This window comes from Bemisia tabaci, chromosome 7 (assembly GCF_918797505.1).
Source record: "Bemisia tabaci chromosome 7, PGI_BMITA_v3".
Classification (NCBI taxonomy): Eukaryota; Metazoa; Arthropoda; class Insecta; order Hemiptera; family Aleyrodidae; genus Bemisia; species Bemisia tabaci.
In genome coordinates this window covers 44,491,673-44,510,369 of record NC_092799.1, presented here as the reverse complement: position 1 = coordinate 44,510,369, position 18,697 = coordinate 44,491,673, and the positions used below count along the sequence as shown (strand labels likewise).

Sequence of the window (18,697 nt, the reverse complement as noted above, 5' to 3'; positions counted from 1 at the left end):
CAATGGGTATCTTGCACATAGTTGAAGTGCTTTCCAGCCTTCAGTTGTACTTGATTCCTTAATAAATGTGATTTTAATCCAATGCTAAAAATAAATTTTAAGAAATGAACACATCCTAAATGCTGCAGATATATTATTATGTAGATTCCAATTCAGTGCTTTTTGTGGGCAAGTTCTACCTACCTCCAGAGGTTCAAAGCCCAGTGATAATGAGGGTAATGATCAGCAATTCCTGATGTCAGCAGGTTGTCGTTCAGTGTGACAAACATGAGTCCACTATGGGAATATAGCAAATTTAGTTGCATAGTTGTCATGTTTTGATAGAAATTATCCTTTTTTGAAACAAGATCAGGTATTTTGTCAGATATTTCAGCAAGTCAAGTCATTTAACTGTAATGAGTAGAGGAGACTCTTTGATATATGTAATAAAACTCATTGACAAATGGGAAAGAAAATTTTTCAGGTCCATGATGAAAAAAGAGTGCCAAAATACCAAGGCACAAAGGGTAATATCACATTTTCTAGTAGAGATTGTCTACCAATCTTTAAGATGGTAATGAAACAATATTCAATAATTTAATCTGCTTGGCCTTGATTTCTGAACATTCATACTGTGCATAGCAAGCTCTCAAAAATGACTAAAAGATGGGCTTTGTCATGATCCTCATGGCTTGCACAGTTCCTTTGTTATAACATATGAATATTTCTTAGATATTTTTGTATATTATAAATTGCTGACATGCCATCTGGCAAGCTTTTACCATGTGCAATTCATGTCAATTAATGATGTCAGATAAATCAATCATAAAAAAAGCCCTGTTATTTCATATGGGCATGCTCTGTTAAAAATTATGCTTGCCATATTAGAGGAAAAATGTAGGCTGCAAGGCAAAGGATATCGTACTTACTCAATAATTTTTGCTTGTTTCTTCAGACCCGGTGTGGTTTATACACTTCAGGCCCTCTCAGAAGAGGACCGCAAAGCATGGATGGATGTTATGGATGGAAAAGAACCCGTAAGTGAATCACCTCCACCTGTAGCATGTACGGTATGTAGTGTTCATCTCACCCTATCTGCTTTTTTTTGCACTCACAAATGTCAATGTTATTAATAATCTCTTGTAAAACTTTGCTTCATATCTTGAAATTCTCTTTCGCACATTGCAGTTTGTGTTTGATGATTGAAATTGTTCCTATATTAAAATGCGTTGCCTCATCAAATAAATGTTTCTTGTATTCAACAAATCCACTGTCCAAGACCGACATGAAATAAACTGCAGAGACCATGTGAGTCTCCTCATCCAGGGTTGTGATTAATTGTTTATGTCTTTCTTCGAAGATCAAGCTATTAGGGTTTCTGTCATTGGGTGTATTCAGATTTTGCTTGAGAGGCAGCCTGTAACACAGGTGCCTGTTTTTGGCAATTCTGCTGTAACGAATTTTGGGGGAAAAATTTACAATTGACATGAATGTGCTCTGTGGATCAACTGGTCTCAATGGGAAACGTCATTGCTAAATTTTTTTGTTAGAATCCGAGTAGTACGGTGTTGAAATGAAAATTGATAACTTCAAAGTACAACCTCTCACCATAACCTCTAAGGTCCAACTCAGAAACTCTTTGATTTGATAGGCAAACTCTTCTCCTTTACTCGGGAACTTTTATCATGAATAACATGATGGTTAGTAGTTATTAGGGCCGAATTTATGATGTTTTCCCTGAGGACCATTTGTAATATGCCACCCATAAATCTTTGAAATAAGGGCTTTTTTGTAGACTTCCAGGCGTATCAAGATTTAAACAACATAAGAAAAAGGAAAGCAATCAAAAAGAAAACAAGAAAAAAAAAAAACAAGCAAAAAATACAAAAAACACCAAAAAAATTGGCTCTTGCGAAATCTTCAGTCTTGTCTCTGTTTTTTGCCGCCAGGGGTTCCAGCCCTCCAAGCCCCTCCTTTAAAAAAAAAAAAAAAAAATGAAAATTGGACCCTGTCAGTTACAGACAAGAAACTTTTTACAATCAATAACTGACTTGAGTGAAATTTTTTTAGTTCAAGTTTCAAAGGGTGTGATTTTGTTGAACGATTTTTTTAAAATGTGCGTCTTCAAAACTTATTCAAAATTTCCAATTATGATGCCATTACTGTAGGATTATAAGGTTGGCAACACCTTGAGCTCTTTCACTACATCATTATTATCACAGGCTCACAACCTCGTTCACTTTGATCGCATGTTTGAAAATATGCTTTACCTCACATTTTGAATCAAAATGTTTTTGCCTCAGACAAAGCATCCATTCTAATATTAAATCCCAGCATACGCCCCGACTTTTATCATACCAGCACTTTATTAGAGTTGCTTTCCTTCTCTTCCATGACGATTGCGGACTATCTTTCAGTATGCCAAAAAGTCCACTGCTAACAAGCTTCTGTTTTTACACTAAACGAAGAATTTTGATTTAGATGAATAGAGTTATTGAGAAAAAAGCTTGGAATGGTCTAACAACATCCCACCAATATTTTCCAGGAATGAAATTTGTTTTGATTTGTGCAGAGAGAATGCTGCTTTAATTAGAATGTAAGATTTAAATTCAATTTTTATTTACTAATTGTGCTGTTTTTATGTATCAGACGTATGGCATGCCTGCTACCGCAAAAGTACCAAAGCCTGAAGAGAGGTCTCTCGATGAAACCGGTTTTATGTTTGTGACTAAGTGTATTGAAGTAATAGAAGCAAGAGGTAAATTTTTCATTCATATGATATTCTAATAGGTGTATCAAATGCCCTAGAATTTTTTTTCCCCTCTCATCAGTCCATGGAAACTCCTTTCTGTCTATCTACATTGAAAAAGTAGTAACAGCAAGATTTGGGCAGGAACTTAGATTTCTTGAATTCTTTTTGATCACCGAAAGGAAAGTTAGAAACACAAAATAAATCTCTGATTATTTTTGTTTTGCTGCATTATATGTAGTTTTGCAGTCAAATATCTAACATTAAGACTTATTAACAATGCTCAGGAAAAAAATTCAAAGGGAAGGAAAAAAATTTTCACATTGTATCCAAAATTTTATAAAGTCCTCTTTTTTAAGTTCCTCCAAGGAGCGTAAGTGAGACGTATCATTGTCTGTTCTACAAAGGTTCCTCCAACGAGCTGTAAGTGAGACGTATCATTGTCTGTTCTACAAAGGGATGTTTCAGTATGGCAGTCTCTTAAAATGTCATTAAAGATAAATGTCATAAAGATTAGATACGCAAACATTTTATAGAACTTAAATGCTTTTTTCTAAAAGGGAAAGAAAAACAACAGAAAATCTCAAAACAATTTTTGGTGAGAATTATTAGAATCACGTTAGATATAATCAGACCCCTCAATTTTGAAATGAAAAAACTGTATGTTTAAGGTTAAACTGTAATCCACAGATCACTGAATGTTTTATTATGACTTAGCGCAAGTGTCTCTGTCAACAAAAATGGTCCCATTGTGATAAAGATGTGATCTTAATGAATCATGGGTCAAAAGTGTTCTCAAATCGACTCTTAGTCAACGAGCTATTCAGCAACTCATGTCTTGTACCTACCCTTACTGACACCTGACAACAATTAAAATTCTTAAGTCAAAGGAGGAGAATTACTCTTTGCTTTAACCACTATTGCAGTCAAAAAATGTTATTGTGGAGTGGTGTACTCAAAAGACTGTTGCTGTCAACATTTTACACATGGATAACTTTCATTTTCAGTGCTTTGATTTCTATTCTAAGAGTAACAATGAGTACTTTTTTTCATAATGTATGTCATGTACGTTTCACTTAAATGTCCTTGTTTTCGTGTTTAGGTTTAGAAGAACAGGGCTTATATAGAGTCGTTGGCGTTAGTTCCAAAGTAACTAAATTATTGGCAATGGGACTAGACCGACGGAAATTGGAAAAGCTCTCCCTGGAAGATCCCTTCGAGTGGGAAAGTAAAACAATCACAAGTGCTCTGAAAACATATTTACGGAATCTACCTGAGCCATTAATGACATTTCGATACCACAATGCCTTTATTACCGCTGCCAGTAAGTTATAGTCTGCAATTTACTTTGTTCCTTTTGAGGTCTATTTCGTCGCTTGACTGACAAAAGGGCGGATCTACACTTAGAGATGAGCCTAGGAAAGAATTAAGTTTTATGGATAACAGGATTCATGGCAAAGTGTAGTTATGCACTCATGTCAGGATGGCAACGATTTGTAGATGTCGAAGGCAAGTAGTAAAATCGGGCATTTTGTCAAATGCCTAGACAAATAGTCAAATATTCTGACTTACAAAAAAATTTCCGATTCTTCTCCTAATGACAGGTATAAAAATTCATAACGCCTGAAAGAATGAATTCCCTGTAAAAATGTGCATCGTACAAAAGTATTTTGAACGATTTTTAGCTCCTGAAAGAAATTTATCTTGAAATCTTCAGCATGTCTGAAAATACAACATTTTTAAAATTTTAAAATTAAAATATATGCAAAGTATTTGTAGAGGAAGAAAGAAGAAAAGTGCATAAATTTGATGAGTCATGTTTCCCAAAATATTGAAAATTCATGAGTTCTTCTCCATAAATTTACAATATTTCGTAATCCGTCAGAATTATACTATTTGCCTAGGCATTTGATGAAATGCCTGATTTGACTAATCGCCTGCGACAGAGACACTATTTCGATCTATATCTTATTTGGATATTCTCTTTAGCTCAGATTATTCATTAATCAACAAAACTTCTAAAATTAATATCTAGTGCTTAGGTAAAAGTAGAAAAAATATTATAGTATCTTTTGGGCACTTTTGGTTTCTGTATCTGACAGTGTTTCTGGCGGTTAAGAAAACCTGGAAAGTTAAGGAATTCATTGGAAAAGTCAGGGAATTTACGAGAAGCGTTTCAACTCAGCAGTGTACCTAATTATTTCAAAAAATCTCAAAGGAATTTTTTTCAAAGGTCTGGTAAAGTCAAGGAATTTGGAAGTCTTTGAGTGATTCCCTAATATGATCTTGGAGGATGAATTTCATAAGCAAGAAAAACTTGTGCCACTATTCGCAATGTTATGTACTCTGTGCCATATATTCTTTGAAAGCAAGAAAGTCAGTCACATGTAAACATGAAGTTTCACATGATTTCTCTTAAATCTTCATTTTTATCTATATACCTTGGCCTCTTATATTTTGTGCATTCCAGTAAAGCAATACAAAAAAAGTTTATTTTTCAGATCAAATTAGTAGTGTAAGGTCAATGATACTCTGGATTAAAAATATTTGTAACTAAATAATCTGCCAGTATGGCAGATAAGAAAAAAAGAGGAGAGATAGGAGAAAGTGGTTCAACTAGTGGTCAGTTGCATGGTGCCTTTTCTTCTTCTGTTTCAGAACTCAGTATTTGCCGTCCCTCTATCTTTGAGGGACGAACACCCTTGTAAGCCGGGTGATCATAATTTTTATCTCGTTTTCCAGAAGAAAATGTTCACAAGGTACATAGGCAAATACAGTATCTCAAAATTTCATGTGAAAATCTTTGTCATTTTTTGAAGAAGTGAGGTAATAGTTGAAATGTTGAAGCACAGAGAGCAAAGACCTTTTCTGTATTGTTATTACAAATGTTTATTTTGAATTAAAAGAAACTTTATCAGCCTAAGATGAAATGGTTTCGTAAACTTCATGAAGTGGCAAACCTCTGCTCAAGGATAATATATTCCACCTCCAAACATTTTTCTAACTTCGACCCGTTTAGTGGCTTTTCCATTTATTTTTATGCTTAATTTTTATTTTTGCAGAACAAGAAAAGCGAACTGATAGAATAAATGCTGTTCATGCTTTAACTCATAGAATACCGCAGCCAAATTTAAACATGTTAGATATCCTTATCAAACATCTTACCAAGTGAGTATTTAATCCACTTCTTTTTAAGCATTACATGGATTACATTTTGCAATAAGCTATTTTATTTTTGGCTCATCCACCAAAACACTTATCTGCGCAGGGTACTATTGGCATAAATGTTGTTTCTAAAATGAGCTAGAAATAGTGGTTCTCCACCGCAAAATGTAGTCCGCATGAAAAAAAATATAGTTAAGAAGGATCGAAAGTTCTTTGAAAGTAAATGTATCGAAACAATTTTACCTCCATCATTTTTACTTCACCTAGGTGAGAAGAGAGAACATTCTGAGTAGGGTTTTACATGTAAAAACCACTTGCGTCAAACACACAGCATGCACTATAAATTCACAGACTGGCTCTGATTATCCACTCTCCGATCAATGTAACCTAGGATCAAAGTAACTGATCACTATAATCTGTAAAGTGAAACCTGCATTTCATAATTTCTACCGCTTCATCGGAAAACGACCTTTCGTCATGGACCATTTTTCTCATTTTTCAGTTTATTAGTTTCTGCTAAAATTGTGATTATTCAGATTAGCACTAAAGGAAATAAAATTATCAAAACATACACATATTTTTGAATTTTCTTTATTATAATGACAAGATACTTGTCATTTGCATTTTTCAGTTTATTTTAATTTCATTCGGTGAAGTCTATTAACAAAGGTGCATTTGTAAGGTTTGTATTGCAGTATCAAGAACATTTCTAATGATACATATGTTACGGTCAATGTTAAGGGGCCGGCCGATGCTGTCACTGACCGGCCAATGATAGCATAGGCCAAAATCGAGGGCTGATGACATGATTGGCCGGCCAATCATGTCATCGGCCAAAAAGCCCGGTCACTGTTAACATTTTCACCGCGAGGTGAACAATGGACGGCCGATGATGACAGTGGCCAATGACTGACGGCCATTGTTCGTTCACATTATAAAACACCGTAAAACTGAAAACATACCACATGAGAGGAAACAAATGAGTGAATGTGTAATTACTACAGCTGTTTGATTTATTTTTTAGAAGGTTTTTTTTTTTATTTATTTTACATTTCTTTCGACTTTAAAAATTGGAGCATTTTTTTTTCGTTTTTCTTTTTCTTTTTCTTTTTATCCCACAGCTGTAATAATTATCTCAAGAAGCAACGTTGAGTTTTAATTTACCTTATTTGTTGGTGCTCGCCTCACTCTTGTGGCACTTGGAGTTACAGAGCAGTCCAGCGGCTCGACAAACACATCGGTTGCTTGTGCACTTTTGCCGGCAGTTGCATCGTTTGAATGCCGCTTGGTCACTCAACTCTCTCACATTCAATTGATAAATGATAACAGATCCAACATTGGCCGTCACCCCTCGGCCAAACAGTACATTGGCCGGCCAATGACATCAGCGGCCGGTCAATATGTGACGGTTTTATTGTTAAGAAAACATTTCTCAAAATCGCTGGCCATTGACGTCATTGGCCGGCCAATGACATCTTCGGCCGGCCAATGACATCTTCGGCCGAAACGCCCGGCCATGGTCAACATTGGCCGGCCAATGACATACACTTCCCCATTCCCTAACATTGACCGTAACACATGCATGTATACCACTCCTAAAGTGCATTTCGGAGCTCTGCAACACCCAAATGCCACATGTGCCTATCTTACCAAAAGTAACTGGGTAACTGACAATGTACTCTCTCGTTGTCGACGCCCTGGCACCATCCTTTCATGGGGTATCCCTGTCGTCGTCTTCCACAGGGTATCCAATCCAAAACTTGTTCGAGCAACCTCTCCTCCGTCTTTCTTTACACATTCTTTTGATGATACATTTGATTTATGTGCTGTTTCCTTCTTTTTTTCAGTGTTGCTGCCCATAGTGATAAAAATTTAATGCCAGTTAGTAATCTAGGAGTTTGTTTTGGTCCTACTTTGCTTCGTCCGGAGGAGGAAACAGTAGCAGCCATTATGGATATTAAATTTTGTAATGTTGTCGTAGAAATTCTAATAGAAAATTATCAAAAGGTAACTTCTTTCTTTGTGCATTTCTCCATTGTTTTCATTATTGAACTACTCTATTCAGCATTCAAGACTGTCTCACCTCTCATCATCAACACTAAGTTAGGAGGGTAGTCAAAAGGGTCTTGATTCTATCGAAAAGTAAGAAAAGATTATTCAGAACCTGAATCTTTTCTACTGAAAAAATTAACTGTGTCACAACCCTGAGAGGAGAAAATATTTTTGTCCGACGAGCTTAGCAGCGCGTGAATGTTTTTAACCTATGGCAAGAAGTGGGCAGGGAACAAATAACGTCAGGATACTCTTTTCACAAAAATATTTTATCTCTCAAGTGCTTTCTTTTATTTTTCTTAACATGAGCTCTCAATAGTGCAAAATTATCATTCTTGAAATTTACCGGACTCAAATTTTGTCGGCTACAGTCGGCGCAAGCTGTGAACCCACAACCTCTAAATTTGACTACAAGTCGGGAAAATTATACTCTAAGTTCAAGTCATAAGTTGAGCTTTTTTACGTCAGACTCAAGCCATTCTTAGCGCCTAAATGGTGTAAATCATTAATCAATGACTGAATAACAAAGTCAACACTTACCTTTAACCGCTAATCTGCGAACAAAATTCGAGCCCAAGATGAACGTTTGTTACTTGATTCATTATAATAGAGATGATATTACCATCAGAGAAAAGATTGAATCATCTAGAATAGAGTCATGCTAGTCTTGCTGTAAGTGACAAAGTTAAATTAGGGTATAAGTGTTTTATAACAGTAACTATGATTTCTATTACAGATATTCAAAACACAGCCTGAGCAAAGTATTGTAGATCCGTTACCAGACTCCAGAGGCTCCTCACCTCAACGTCCTCCTCGGCAATCAACAACGGTGCCGTCTCATCAGATTAGACAGAATAAATTTCAACCACCTTTAACCCATGTAAGCACCTATACTCATATTACACACAACCTTTCCTGGTAACACAAGTAAGATTAAGGGAAGACCCATATTACTGACATGGAATGTTAGTGAGTTAAATTAAATATTTATCAGTTCGAAATTGACCCAAATGGGTTTTTTACAACGTTCATTATTTTGCATAGAAACACTCCTTTTCTGGCTGTTTCGCAGTTTTTATCATCTCCTGAAACAAGTTTTTTTCTGGAGATTGGTCGCTTTCGAACTGATAGATTTATTTAGAGTTGCGATGGGTCACCAAGTGACCTTGAGACGTTTACTACAAATTGGATCTCAACAATTGAATGAGATATTAACATTGCTCAGAATGTATAATAGAATGCACATTAATACTTTTGACTCATTCTATGTACAGAGTAAGTACCTACCTAGATGCCTGGAGTAGAATGTAGCAAGTAGGAATGTCATAGATGTGTGACATGATCTGGAAAAAGGTAACTTAGCTACCTTCAGTCGAAGGACAGTTGATGATATAAATTAGTAATGTGCTCAGCGTTCTAACTGCTCTCGCACCAAATGTGCTTATAAACTAGACCCTGACTCTAGTGCCTGGTAATTTGGCGCAGCTTTGATTCCTCTGGTCCCTCTACTCCTGGCAAAATTCTAGTTTTCGGTATCAAATATCTTAATGGCTCCTAAAAATTAGTATTCAGCTCTGAGATCAAATGGCTCCAAAACTGTTAAAGTGCTGATGCTGTTGTACCCTTAGCTTAAAAAAAAAAAGGAAAAAGTAGAGTTGAAATTCAGGCCCAGCAGGGTCTATGAATGTTTTATTATTCTTTACTTTATCACTCTATGACTTCTATAAAGTCATTGAAGACTTTCACTTGCTACATTTTCAGTTCTCTCTTGTTTCCATATTATTGTCACTGGCTCAGTAGTATTTTCCTGATTCTCAGAAGAACCCTTCTCTACTAAGACAATAAACAAACAAGTTATCTCCTTGTTCCAGTTAAATTAGTATTCTTTTTTGCGTTATCCACAGGCAATTACCAAATCATATTACGATGGACCATTACTAAGTGCCAGTTTACACAACGTAGCCTCAGCATCTCGAGAAAATCTGAACAGAGAAAGGAGCGATAGTTATACAGGAACACAGTCATCATCAGGACTTCCTTCATACGTTTCCTCCACCTATGGCCAAATCAGAAATTCAGAGCTATCGCGCACTTCTGAATCGACGAGAAATTCCGATATAAAAAATCCCAATGCTGAGCTTTCAAAAAACTCTGAGCTAATGAGGAATTCAGAACTTTCAAGAAATTCAGAGCTGAGAGGGAACATGGAGCTATCAAGACCAATCTCCGTGCCCGCATCAGGATCGAGCACGACGGGTAGGATGTCCGTCTCCTCTAACAATAGCACCGCTCCTGCGTTTCCTGAATCTAATTACCACACAATTGGCTCTTACAGTTCTAGTCCGCACCAACCAAAACCCACTCACCCCAGTCAACAGTCATCCTACTTTTATTCTAATGTTGGTAAGTAGTGTGTCTAATCATTTCAAAATCACTCACTCAATTTCTGTCGTAATGGTACGCAGCTGAAACTGAATAATAAGCCCCTGCTTTTCTTGATTGGGTTGCATATTCCTATATCTATAGTTTTCTGTCTGACCAATATCATGTAGAAACGGATATCCAATCTCTTGATAGTCATTAAGACTATTGCCATCATCAGGTGTACAAAAAAAAAAGGAAAACTTAAAAACTAGCAAAGCAAGAGTTACAACACCAAGAATCTTTCCATTTGTGATAATCAGATAAATTACATTTCCGAGCATATCAACCCATTAATTTCTATGAACTGATAAGTCTTGCCTCACGAGCATCTTTTCTTTTTTTTTGGAGATTATTAATCTCATTGGAAGTCTCGGCCCGATCGGATGGCCTTTGGCCACTCCGCTCTTGTCTCTCAGCTTAGCCCTCACGTATCAGAGCACCCTTGTGACTTGCCAGTTTTTGGAATTTGGACTTCGTTAATTCTCGCCGCTCATCCTACGGTTTGCAGATGCTTATTTTTCCTATCACAAGTTCTCTAATTTTTTGCCCCTTTTTCAATAAATTGTAAAACGCATCTCATTTCGACTTTTCATCTTCATTTCATTTCCAAAAAACCTCTAATCAATATTTTTCTCATTAACAATTTTATCGTCGGTGAACTTAGGAGATGCTGGTTAATTATAGCTCATCCGCCGCTCCGTCAGAGATAAGATTTGCTTTTGTGTAAAGTTTCCGCAAAGATAAAAGAGAACAAGTAATGTGAAAGTGAGTCTGTCTGTAGGGGAAGTGAAGGTCATCCCTTTTCAAGTTTTCTTTAAATTTTATTTTTATTTACATATCCATAGCGTTCACACATATCTTACAACTGTCAAGGACTTGGAGGATATTAGTATTTTAGCTTTTGTTCTGTCAGTTTTTAGTTTTTTGTTTTTTTACGACACCTATAACACAGCAAGCAGCAGTGTTTTTAAGGACAGCAATGGCTAAAATGGCTCTCAGGTGATTTTGCAACAATTTTCCATGATATCAGGTGAAGAAGAAATTACAGATACATAGGAATATATGATTTGAAAGCGATTTAACCCATGATTTAAGTGATAATTGTACCTAATTTTAACCAGCTCAGTCCCAAATAAAAATAACTAAAGTGTGTTTAGCCATCGTACTCTCAATAAGTGTAAAATAATCAGCATGCCTCTCCAAAAAAAAATTGTGCTAAAATTAACTTATTCTCTTTATCATGAGAATATCAACCTTTTCACCGAATTTTATGACAAATGGCTAAGCGCAGTATCCTCAACTCTAGACTCATCCTTGAAACCCCCTCTAACCTTCCATCAGCTAACCTTAAATATCAGTTTTAAAAATTTCCTTGAGAATACAAATTGGAATCTTGGAGCCTGATGTGAGAATTCCAACAAACTTTCATATGCTGATTAATAAATGAAATAGATACCATACCAAAACAATGGTACCCATAAGACATTTTTGAGGGATCATGTTGTCAAAGCTTGTAAACTTACCTGAAATGTGCATTCTGTTGACGCAAATCAAAGCGACCAGCCTGTGCGAAGTGGCCTGTCTGGAATTGAATCTCACATATCTCCATATCCATCGCACAATTTTACTCTGGATTTGTTGCTTGCATCTTCTCCTTCTAATGGTGATTGATTTTTGTCAAAATTGATCAGCGGATGACTTACCAGGTATTAATTCAATAATACTAAAACTTTTTTCAGTTAACTCTGACCAACTAAACAGTACCAGTAGCTCAAATGATTCTATGTCATCACTTTCTTCTCGAGATATTAACAATCACTCGTCCACCTATGCAACTGTGACTCCGCAGAAGAATAGCCGAGGAATTGCCAAAATGGGAATACACTATGCCACCAGATACAGGCCTCAAGATAATATGTAAGTCTATTCAACTTTCTTTATCATGCTTTGTATTTCTCGTAGAGGAATTGACCCATTGAAGAATTTCAAGAGTTTTTTCTTCCGATTCTCATTTCTTCAGGTTGAATCAAATTAATTCCTGTGAAAAAATATTTCAACCTGCTCCATTTTATATGTTCCATCTCCAAATGTGTTTTTGTTTCAATTTTCTCATTTTTTATTCCATGAGAGGAGGTAGGTTTTATGCATGTTCAGTCGGACCCTGATAATTGAGACTAGAAGCATTGTAAGGATAATCAAAAAGCATGCACAAAATCCGAGCCTAGTGTAATCTCCACAATGGAAAGGAATTCTGTAATACAAGACCAAATGATGGAAAATGAGAAAACCTACCCCTTGAAACCAACCATTGATACGACCATCATACATGAAAAAGACTATTTGATCTTTGAAAATTTGTCCGACCACTGCCTTTCCCTTACTTTGTTTCTGTAAAAAAGAAAGAAGGAAAAAACCTCCTCCTAGACCCGCAGATAGTCTGACTCCGTCTGTGGATGTTTTAGATCTAATCTTCCAATGGTCTAAAAACTTGTGAATGCTGCCCAACAAAGGCAGTTTTAATGCAAACTTGATATGACTTGTTGACACATTAGAGAAAGTTTTCTGTGAATATCTCAAATATAAATTTTCCTATTATATTTTACTGAAATCACTCCTTTGAAAGTTTTTTGTCCAGAGACGGAGGTTCCTTTTGCAGTGGATGGTCACATATCGACGGTGTAAGTCGGCAATCACACAACTCGGTCTGTGACGTCTCAGACTTCCTGTCATACTTTATTTTTTAATGGAAAACTACTCAACGGCAATTCTTAAAAATTGCCGTGTTTATTTTTCTCTGTGCAAAGGAAATTCTGCGTAAACTTCAAGGAATGGTGTCAATTTGTTCTCCTTTGAAAAATTAATATAGAAGCGGAGATTTTGAGACACTGCAAACGAGTTATTTGATAGTCAACTTACACCGTCGATATGTAGTCTGTATGACTCTTCGTTTATTAGAAAAATTTATTAACCTATGATATCAGACTTTGACGTTATTTTATTCATCTGGTCTGGAAATAAAACTGAATAGTGTAGGTTTATATACAAATCCATTCAGGGGTGCATAGTGAGGGAGATAAAGGATTTTTTTGCTTTAAGTTATCTGGCTCACCTAAATTAAATTTTAATATTTCGTAATGATTTTAATCTTTAAACTTGCTGAAGGTACCCACTTATGCTTGATACTTTCAGAAGGAAAAAGTCCAGAGGAATACTCCTTTACCTACCGCTGGCACTGAGTATGTCCCCGCACTGCTGTGCTTAGTCAAAGAATAGTAAATCCATATTTTGCTTTAAGTCCACCAATGGCAACATATACCTAATTCTGATTGTTTCAAAGAATAAGATACAAATTACATAAAAGTCAAAATTGAACCATTTACGCCGATGATTACGGATAAAGTCGCAACTGCTCCTTAAGACTCCACACTTTGGCGTTTTACTGTTTGTTAATAATCCTGCATTTACTGCTGACTAACTTTGCACAGCAGTATAGACTCCTAATTCTCTCCTCCTAACTCCCAGGCCCAAAGCCCATCATCAGATTTTTGTCCTTTAGTTCATAATACTAGTGGGTGGCTCTTGCTCTTATACTATTTGAATTTACAGTTTTACACTTTGAACATAAATAGAAAAATCTCTAACGTTGGGTAAAATTTAATGCATATTTCTCATGTATAAAATTGAAGGTTAAATTTGATAGATCATTGGACCAATGCTCAGAGTTTTCATTTCCGCTTTGAAAGTTTTCTACTAAGCTCTCGAGACCGTCAAACTCTTGTAACTTTTAGAGTCCAGTTCCAATACATTACATTGCCTTACAGCTCAGTGCCTGTATTTTGGTTAATTGGCTCTCATAAATTTCTTGGAAATTGAATGCTTGATTTAGTTATAAATTGTGTAATAGAATTTGAAATAAGTGGTCTTTCGTGTAGGAATCTCTCGTGCCACTCCGTCCTTAGGGTCCGCTCCAATCAGCAGGAGTTCAATTCGGGGATCAGGTGATTCAGCATTTCTTAAAATTTTGTACATCATTGTTGTCATTTTTGCTCTTTTTTATTTTTTAGTTTTTTTGTTCAATCATAAATCTGTTTTGTGTATTCCTATCCTGTTTTTTTTTTTTTACTTATGTGATAGAGGAATGTTTGCTGTGGATAGTTTCCTATTTTTGTGGCTCTCCACCACAAACGATTATACCTTCCTTCCCCTAATTAATTATTATCTAGCTTTGTTTTGCTTGGTGTTCATTCATCATTCATCCCCTTTTTTGTATATTTTCGTAAGCATTGTTTAGGGGTAGTTTTAAGTGTTTGTACCGTTGTCTACGTTTAATGATGGAGTACCTCTGTTTGAGATGAAATATTCACCTTCATTATTCAGGCATCGTAGCATTATACTTTGGTAATATTCACCCGAGTACTCGCATTTGGTGGCTTATTTACTTCAATTATATTATTCTTGTTTTGTTTAGATGCCAAAGTAGCGTTTGCTGTAGTCTTTTGCACCAAATTATGTGTTTTCATGTTTGTCAGAGTGTTTTTTTTTTTTAATATACATATTTTGAATAGAGAATTCCTGGAATAGATTTTTGGCTCCCCAATTACTCTCTGCTCACTTCAGTTGCTTCATATGTTTTAAATACACTGTATTTGTGTTAGTTCTGTGTCAGTATTGTTGATGCAGATTTTGAAATGGATTTTTATCAAAAATTTCTTTGCCTTTTTTTTTTATTTATAATAAGTATTGCAAGATGCAGCAATGATTTTTCATAATAAAGATGAAACATTTTCCCATGAATAAATCTCTGAAGTTTAATAATTATTTAAGAATTTTGACGGGACATCAACCCAACAAGGAGGGATAAGTCGACTGCATTTCGCAATTTGGAACTATAAATTCTGGCTCTTCTGTAAAAACACTAATGTGCATTGGGAAACTAATGGTACATACGTTGTTTTTAAACTGGGCTAGATTTTATAGTTCCAAATTGCAAAATGTAGTCCAAGTGAAGCTAATTGTGAGATAAATGCAATCTAACTATCATATGGTTGCCAAAGAGGCTACACTATAATAATGTACACCCACAGCATCAACACCAATTTTCAGTATTTTCCTCTGATCTTCTTTTATTAGACTGTCCTCTCATTTCAGTGATTGCAATAATTAGTCTCATGTTATGTTTTGACAACTGTACTGGATGTGGCCCAAGTTAGTGAGCAAAACCTAAACCTTGCTGATTTTTTCATGTTCTTTGTTTTTAATACTTCCCTTTAAAAGCACTTAAACTTGTGTGCGCAGTTACTTTTTGTATCAATAGTGTCAGCTATTGCACATCTTAATTCAAATTTAGTCTCAGGTTTCTTTTCTTTTTTTTTTCGCTCTCCTTTTAAATTTCTTGCAAGTGGTTAAAAATTTGCGTATAATGTTTACATTTTTTTTCTTCAGGAGCTTCTTAAAGGCTCTGATAATTTAAATTCCAGTGTAGAAAATTTGAGTGTACAAAAGTATAAGTAGCTCTTCATTCATTCACAATCAAGAAACATAGGTGGAAAATGCAGCGCTCTCCTTGAATTTGAATGGGCCAATAAGAATACATTACTGCCCAAAAATGAGAGCTGATAATAATGATTGCTAAAATGAGCGAATTCTTTGAAAATTCATAATTTACCAACTTATGTCAACCTGATGACCATCAAGTTAAATTAGATGGCGGTGGGAGGGGGGGTCTAGCTAGAAATTTTGAGTCTGAAAGTCAAGTAAATGTTCTCAACTTGATGACGTTGAACTGTCAACCCAGCTCAAAAGTCTTTTGACTTGCCCAATAGCTCTCCTAGGTAAAGTAGTTTTGCACTGACTGTAGTTTGCAATAGTTTGGCTCCTGATCTTCCCTTTTGAAGTGTAGTTGCTTCTTGTTCATTATTCTCATCATGGGATGGCATTTTTCCATTGCAGACAATGTAAACTAAAACACATTGAACCACAAGACAAGGTACGCATTGGAGCACTCTGATGTATGTATTCTCTTTAAAATTTCACAGAAAACATTTATGCAACAAAAATGACTGAGCTTAACTGCTAACCGAAACACTAACGTTTTTATTTAGCACTGGTTACGAAAAATTTGAACTTTTCACTCCCAAGAATAAGCTAAGTCTCCTTGAATCACATAGTTTTCAATAATATTTGTTGCTTAAATCATGTTTTATATAAAATTTTGATGAGATAACATGTATCATAATGCTTCAATTTGCACCTTGAATAGTGGCTCATTGCAACTTAAAAAAATAAATCAGTAATTTATTACTCTGTTAAAAACCAAACTTTGAGATCAGCTCTTTCGTCTGCCTGATTTCATGCTTTCCAAGGCTCAGACGTGAATGAACATATGCCCATACTCATTTGCCAGCAGAACATCAATTTTACCTCTTCTATGATTTGTCTCTCAGAACATATTTTGCTCCTGTAATCGCTTGAGCTGAGACTTTATTTCAGTGAGTCTATTACTAGTTTCACAAAACGAACACATTTGTAATAAAAATAAGTGAGCAATCAAAAATTGCTTTTTTTAAAGTAGTTATTTGCCAATTTAGCACTGAAAGTTGAATATCAGCTGGATGTGATGATAGGACTTGTTGAAATTAGGTGAAATCATTGGTCAGCTGGATTTCTCAAATTTTTTTTCATGAAAATGCATAGTGCACTGCCAGCAGGTCAAACTTATTAGATAGCCAGTAGAATTAGATTGCTGATAAAAAAATAAAAAAAACAGCATTATTTAAGTAAATTCAACTGAGAACTTAAAAATCAAGACCTTTAAAAAGTTTAAGTATTGTTATCTTAAGGTAATTCTAATTGATTTAGAGATGAGCAGTGGCGTGGCGTGAATGATGGACTATCAATATTTCTCCATTTGAAGCTGTAGTAAAGAATCGATTTTTAAGGTGTTCGTTGCAAACACCTTGTTAATCGATTCTTTTCCATAGGTTTAAATGGCAGATCTATGGATACATCGCAAAGCACACCACCCCACTGGAGACGAGATCTATCTTCACATTGCGCTTGTAAACGGTCTGTGTCTTTCAGAAGCAATAATTATCCTAATGTACAAATTAATGCCAGAATTTGACCCATAATGCGTAGCAGCATTAATAATGAGTGTTAAACATCAAATTTGTGAAAATTCATCAAAAATTTTTATGAAAAACTACCATAACCGACGTTGCTCACTAACTGAATGTATCAAGTGGAAGATAGTGTCATATTATCTCTCTCTTACACATTGAGTCAATAAGTGACATCCATTATGATAGTCCCCAATATAAATGTTCAGTGAATCTTCACAAAGGCATCAAACTGCTCAGTAATAATGTTGCAACATTTTCTTGTTTGCATGTTGGATCAATTTCTTGCATTGACTTGTACATTACGATAATTATTGCTGCTCAAAGACACAGGCCCTGCAGCTGTGCAATCTAACGGTCACTATCGTCCCTACATTACTTGGAATCACTTTATGCATACATCTTTTCATCAGTAATGGAATGGTTGTGGAGTTTAACCTTAAATATGCACTCCCTATGTTTTCTCTAATCATCAATTATGTTAAACAGACATGTGTAAATAAGAAAAAGAATCAATGTATATGCACCTTTATTTCAGAATTTCCTCATCAGGAAAACTAATCTTTTGTATGGATGAGCTTTTCAGCATTTTACAATTCTTTCACTTCACCAGGAATCATTACTAATTTACCCCTGTCTTTTGCTTCCTTTGTTCACAGAAAAGTTCGGACCTTGTTTGCTTGTTTGGGTGAAAACGATGGAGAGTTGTCTTTTGAACCAAACCAGATTATAACAAATGGTAACTAATCCTATATCACTCCTCCTTTTATTTTTATATTTAATGACTTTTTAATCTAAAAGTAAAACTCTTTTCGTCGTGTGTGCCATTTTAGCTTGTGAAAGCTCATTAAACCTATAAATCACTCAAATCCAGTTCTTAAATTATTTTAAAGTCATTTCAGAATTGAGAAACTTGGAGGACAAGGCATACAAGTGCAGTTTTTTAAAAAATTGAATTATTAATGATTTCAAGTAAAACTAGTCTTAATTCATATTCTGTGAAAAATTTGCTCACGAATTCCAATTTTTGAGCATCAAAAGCTTTCTTACCGCCATAAGGATCCATGAAACTTCGGAACTTCAAACATATATCTCTCAAAATAGAAAAAACTGCACTCATGCACCTTGTCCTCCAAGCTGCTCAATTGGTATGTGACCGTTCACGAGAAAAGAGGTCGCAGTCAACAAAATCTCACTATGAGTATTGGCG

At 35.4% G+C, this 18,697-nt stretch overlaps 1 protein-coding gene and 1 long non-coding RNA gene across 7 annotated transcripts in view; one reads left to right on the top strand and one right to left on the bottom strand.

Moving 5' to 3' along the window:
- Graf (GTPase regulator associated with FAK) overlaps positions 1 to 18,697 on the top strand; it is a 150,525-nt gene that overhangs the window by 124,138 nt on the left and 7,690 nt on the right. For 2 of the 5 annotated variants that reach the window (XM_072302833.1, XM_019049646.2), the window contains 10 exons: positions 935 to 1,049; positions 2,629 to 2,737; positions 3,831 to 4,052; positions 5,791 to 5,896; positions 7,741 to 7,900; positions 8,682 to 8,825; positions 9,850 to 10,348; positions 12,109 to 12,286; positions 14,302 to 14,367; positions 18,147 to 18,226. In XM_072302833.1, coding sequence (XP_072158934.1) covers positions 935 to 1,049; positions 2,629 to 2,737; positions 3,831 to 4,052; positions 5,791 to 5,896; positions 7,741 to 7,900; positions 8,682 to 8,825; positions 9,850 to 10,348; positions 12,109 to 12,286; positions 14,302 to 14,367; positions 18,147 to 18,226 — 1,679 coding nt within the window. The remainder of the gene's footprint in view (positions 1 to 934; positions 1,050 to 2,628; positions 2,738 to 3,830; positions 4,053 to 5,790; positions 5,897 to 7,740; positions 7,901 to 8,681; positions 8,826 to 9,849; positions 10,349 to 12,108; positions 12,287 to 14,301; positions 14,368 to 18,146; positions 18,227 to 18,697) is intronic. The other 3 variants (XM_072302834.1, XM_072302836.1, XM_072302835.1) reach the window with 3 other exon arrangements.
- Positions 6,508 to 10,865, bottom strand: LOC140225128 (uncharacterized). Of its 2 annotated transcripts, none has more exons than XR_011900293.1 (3): positions 10,385 to 10,865; positions 8,486 to 8,615; positions 6,508 to 7,745 (listed from the first exon to the last, which is right to left on the bottom strand). It is a non-coding gene; the product is annotated as an uncharacterized lncRNA (long non-coding RNA). The 2 variants fall into 2 exon arrangements; XR_011900294.1 differs by lacking the exon at positions 10,385 to 10,865 and adding an exon at positions 9,233 to 9,841.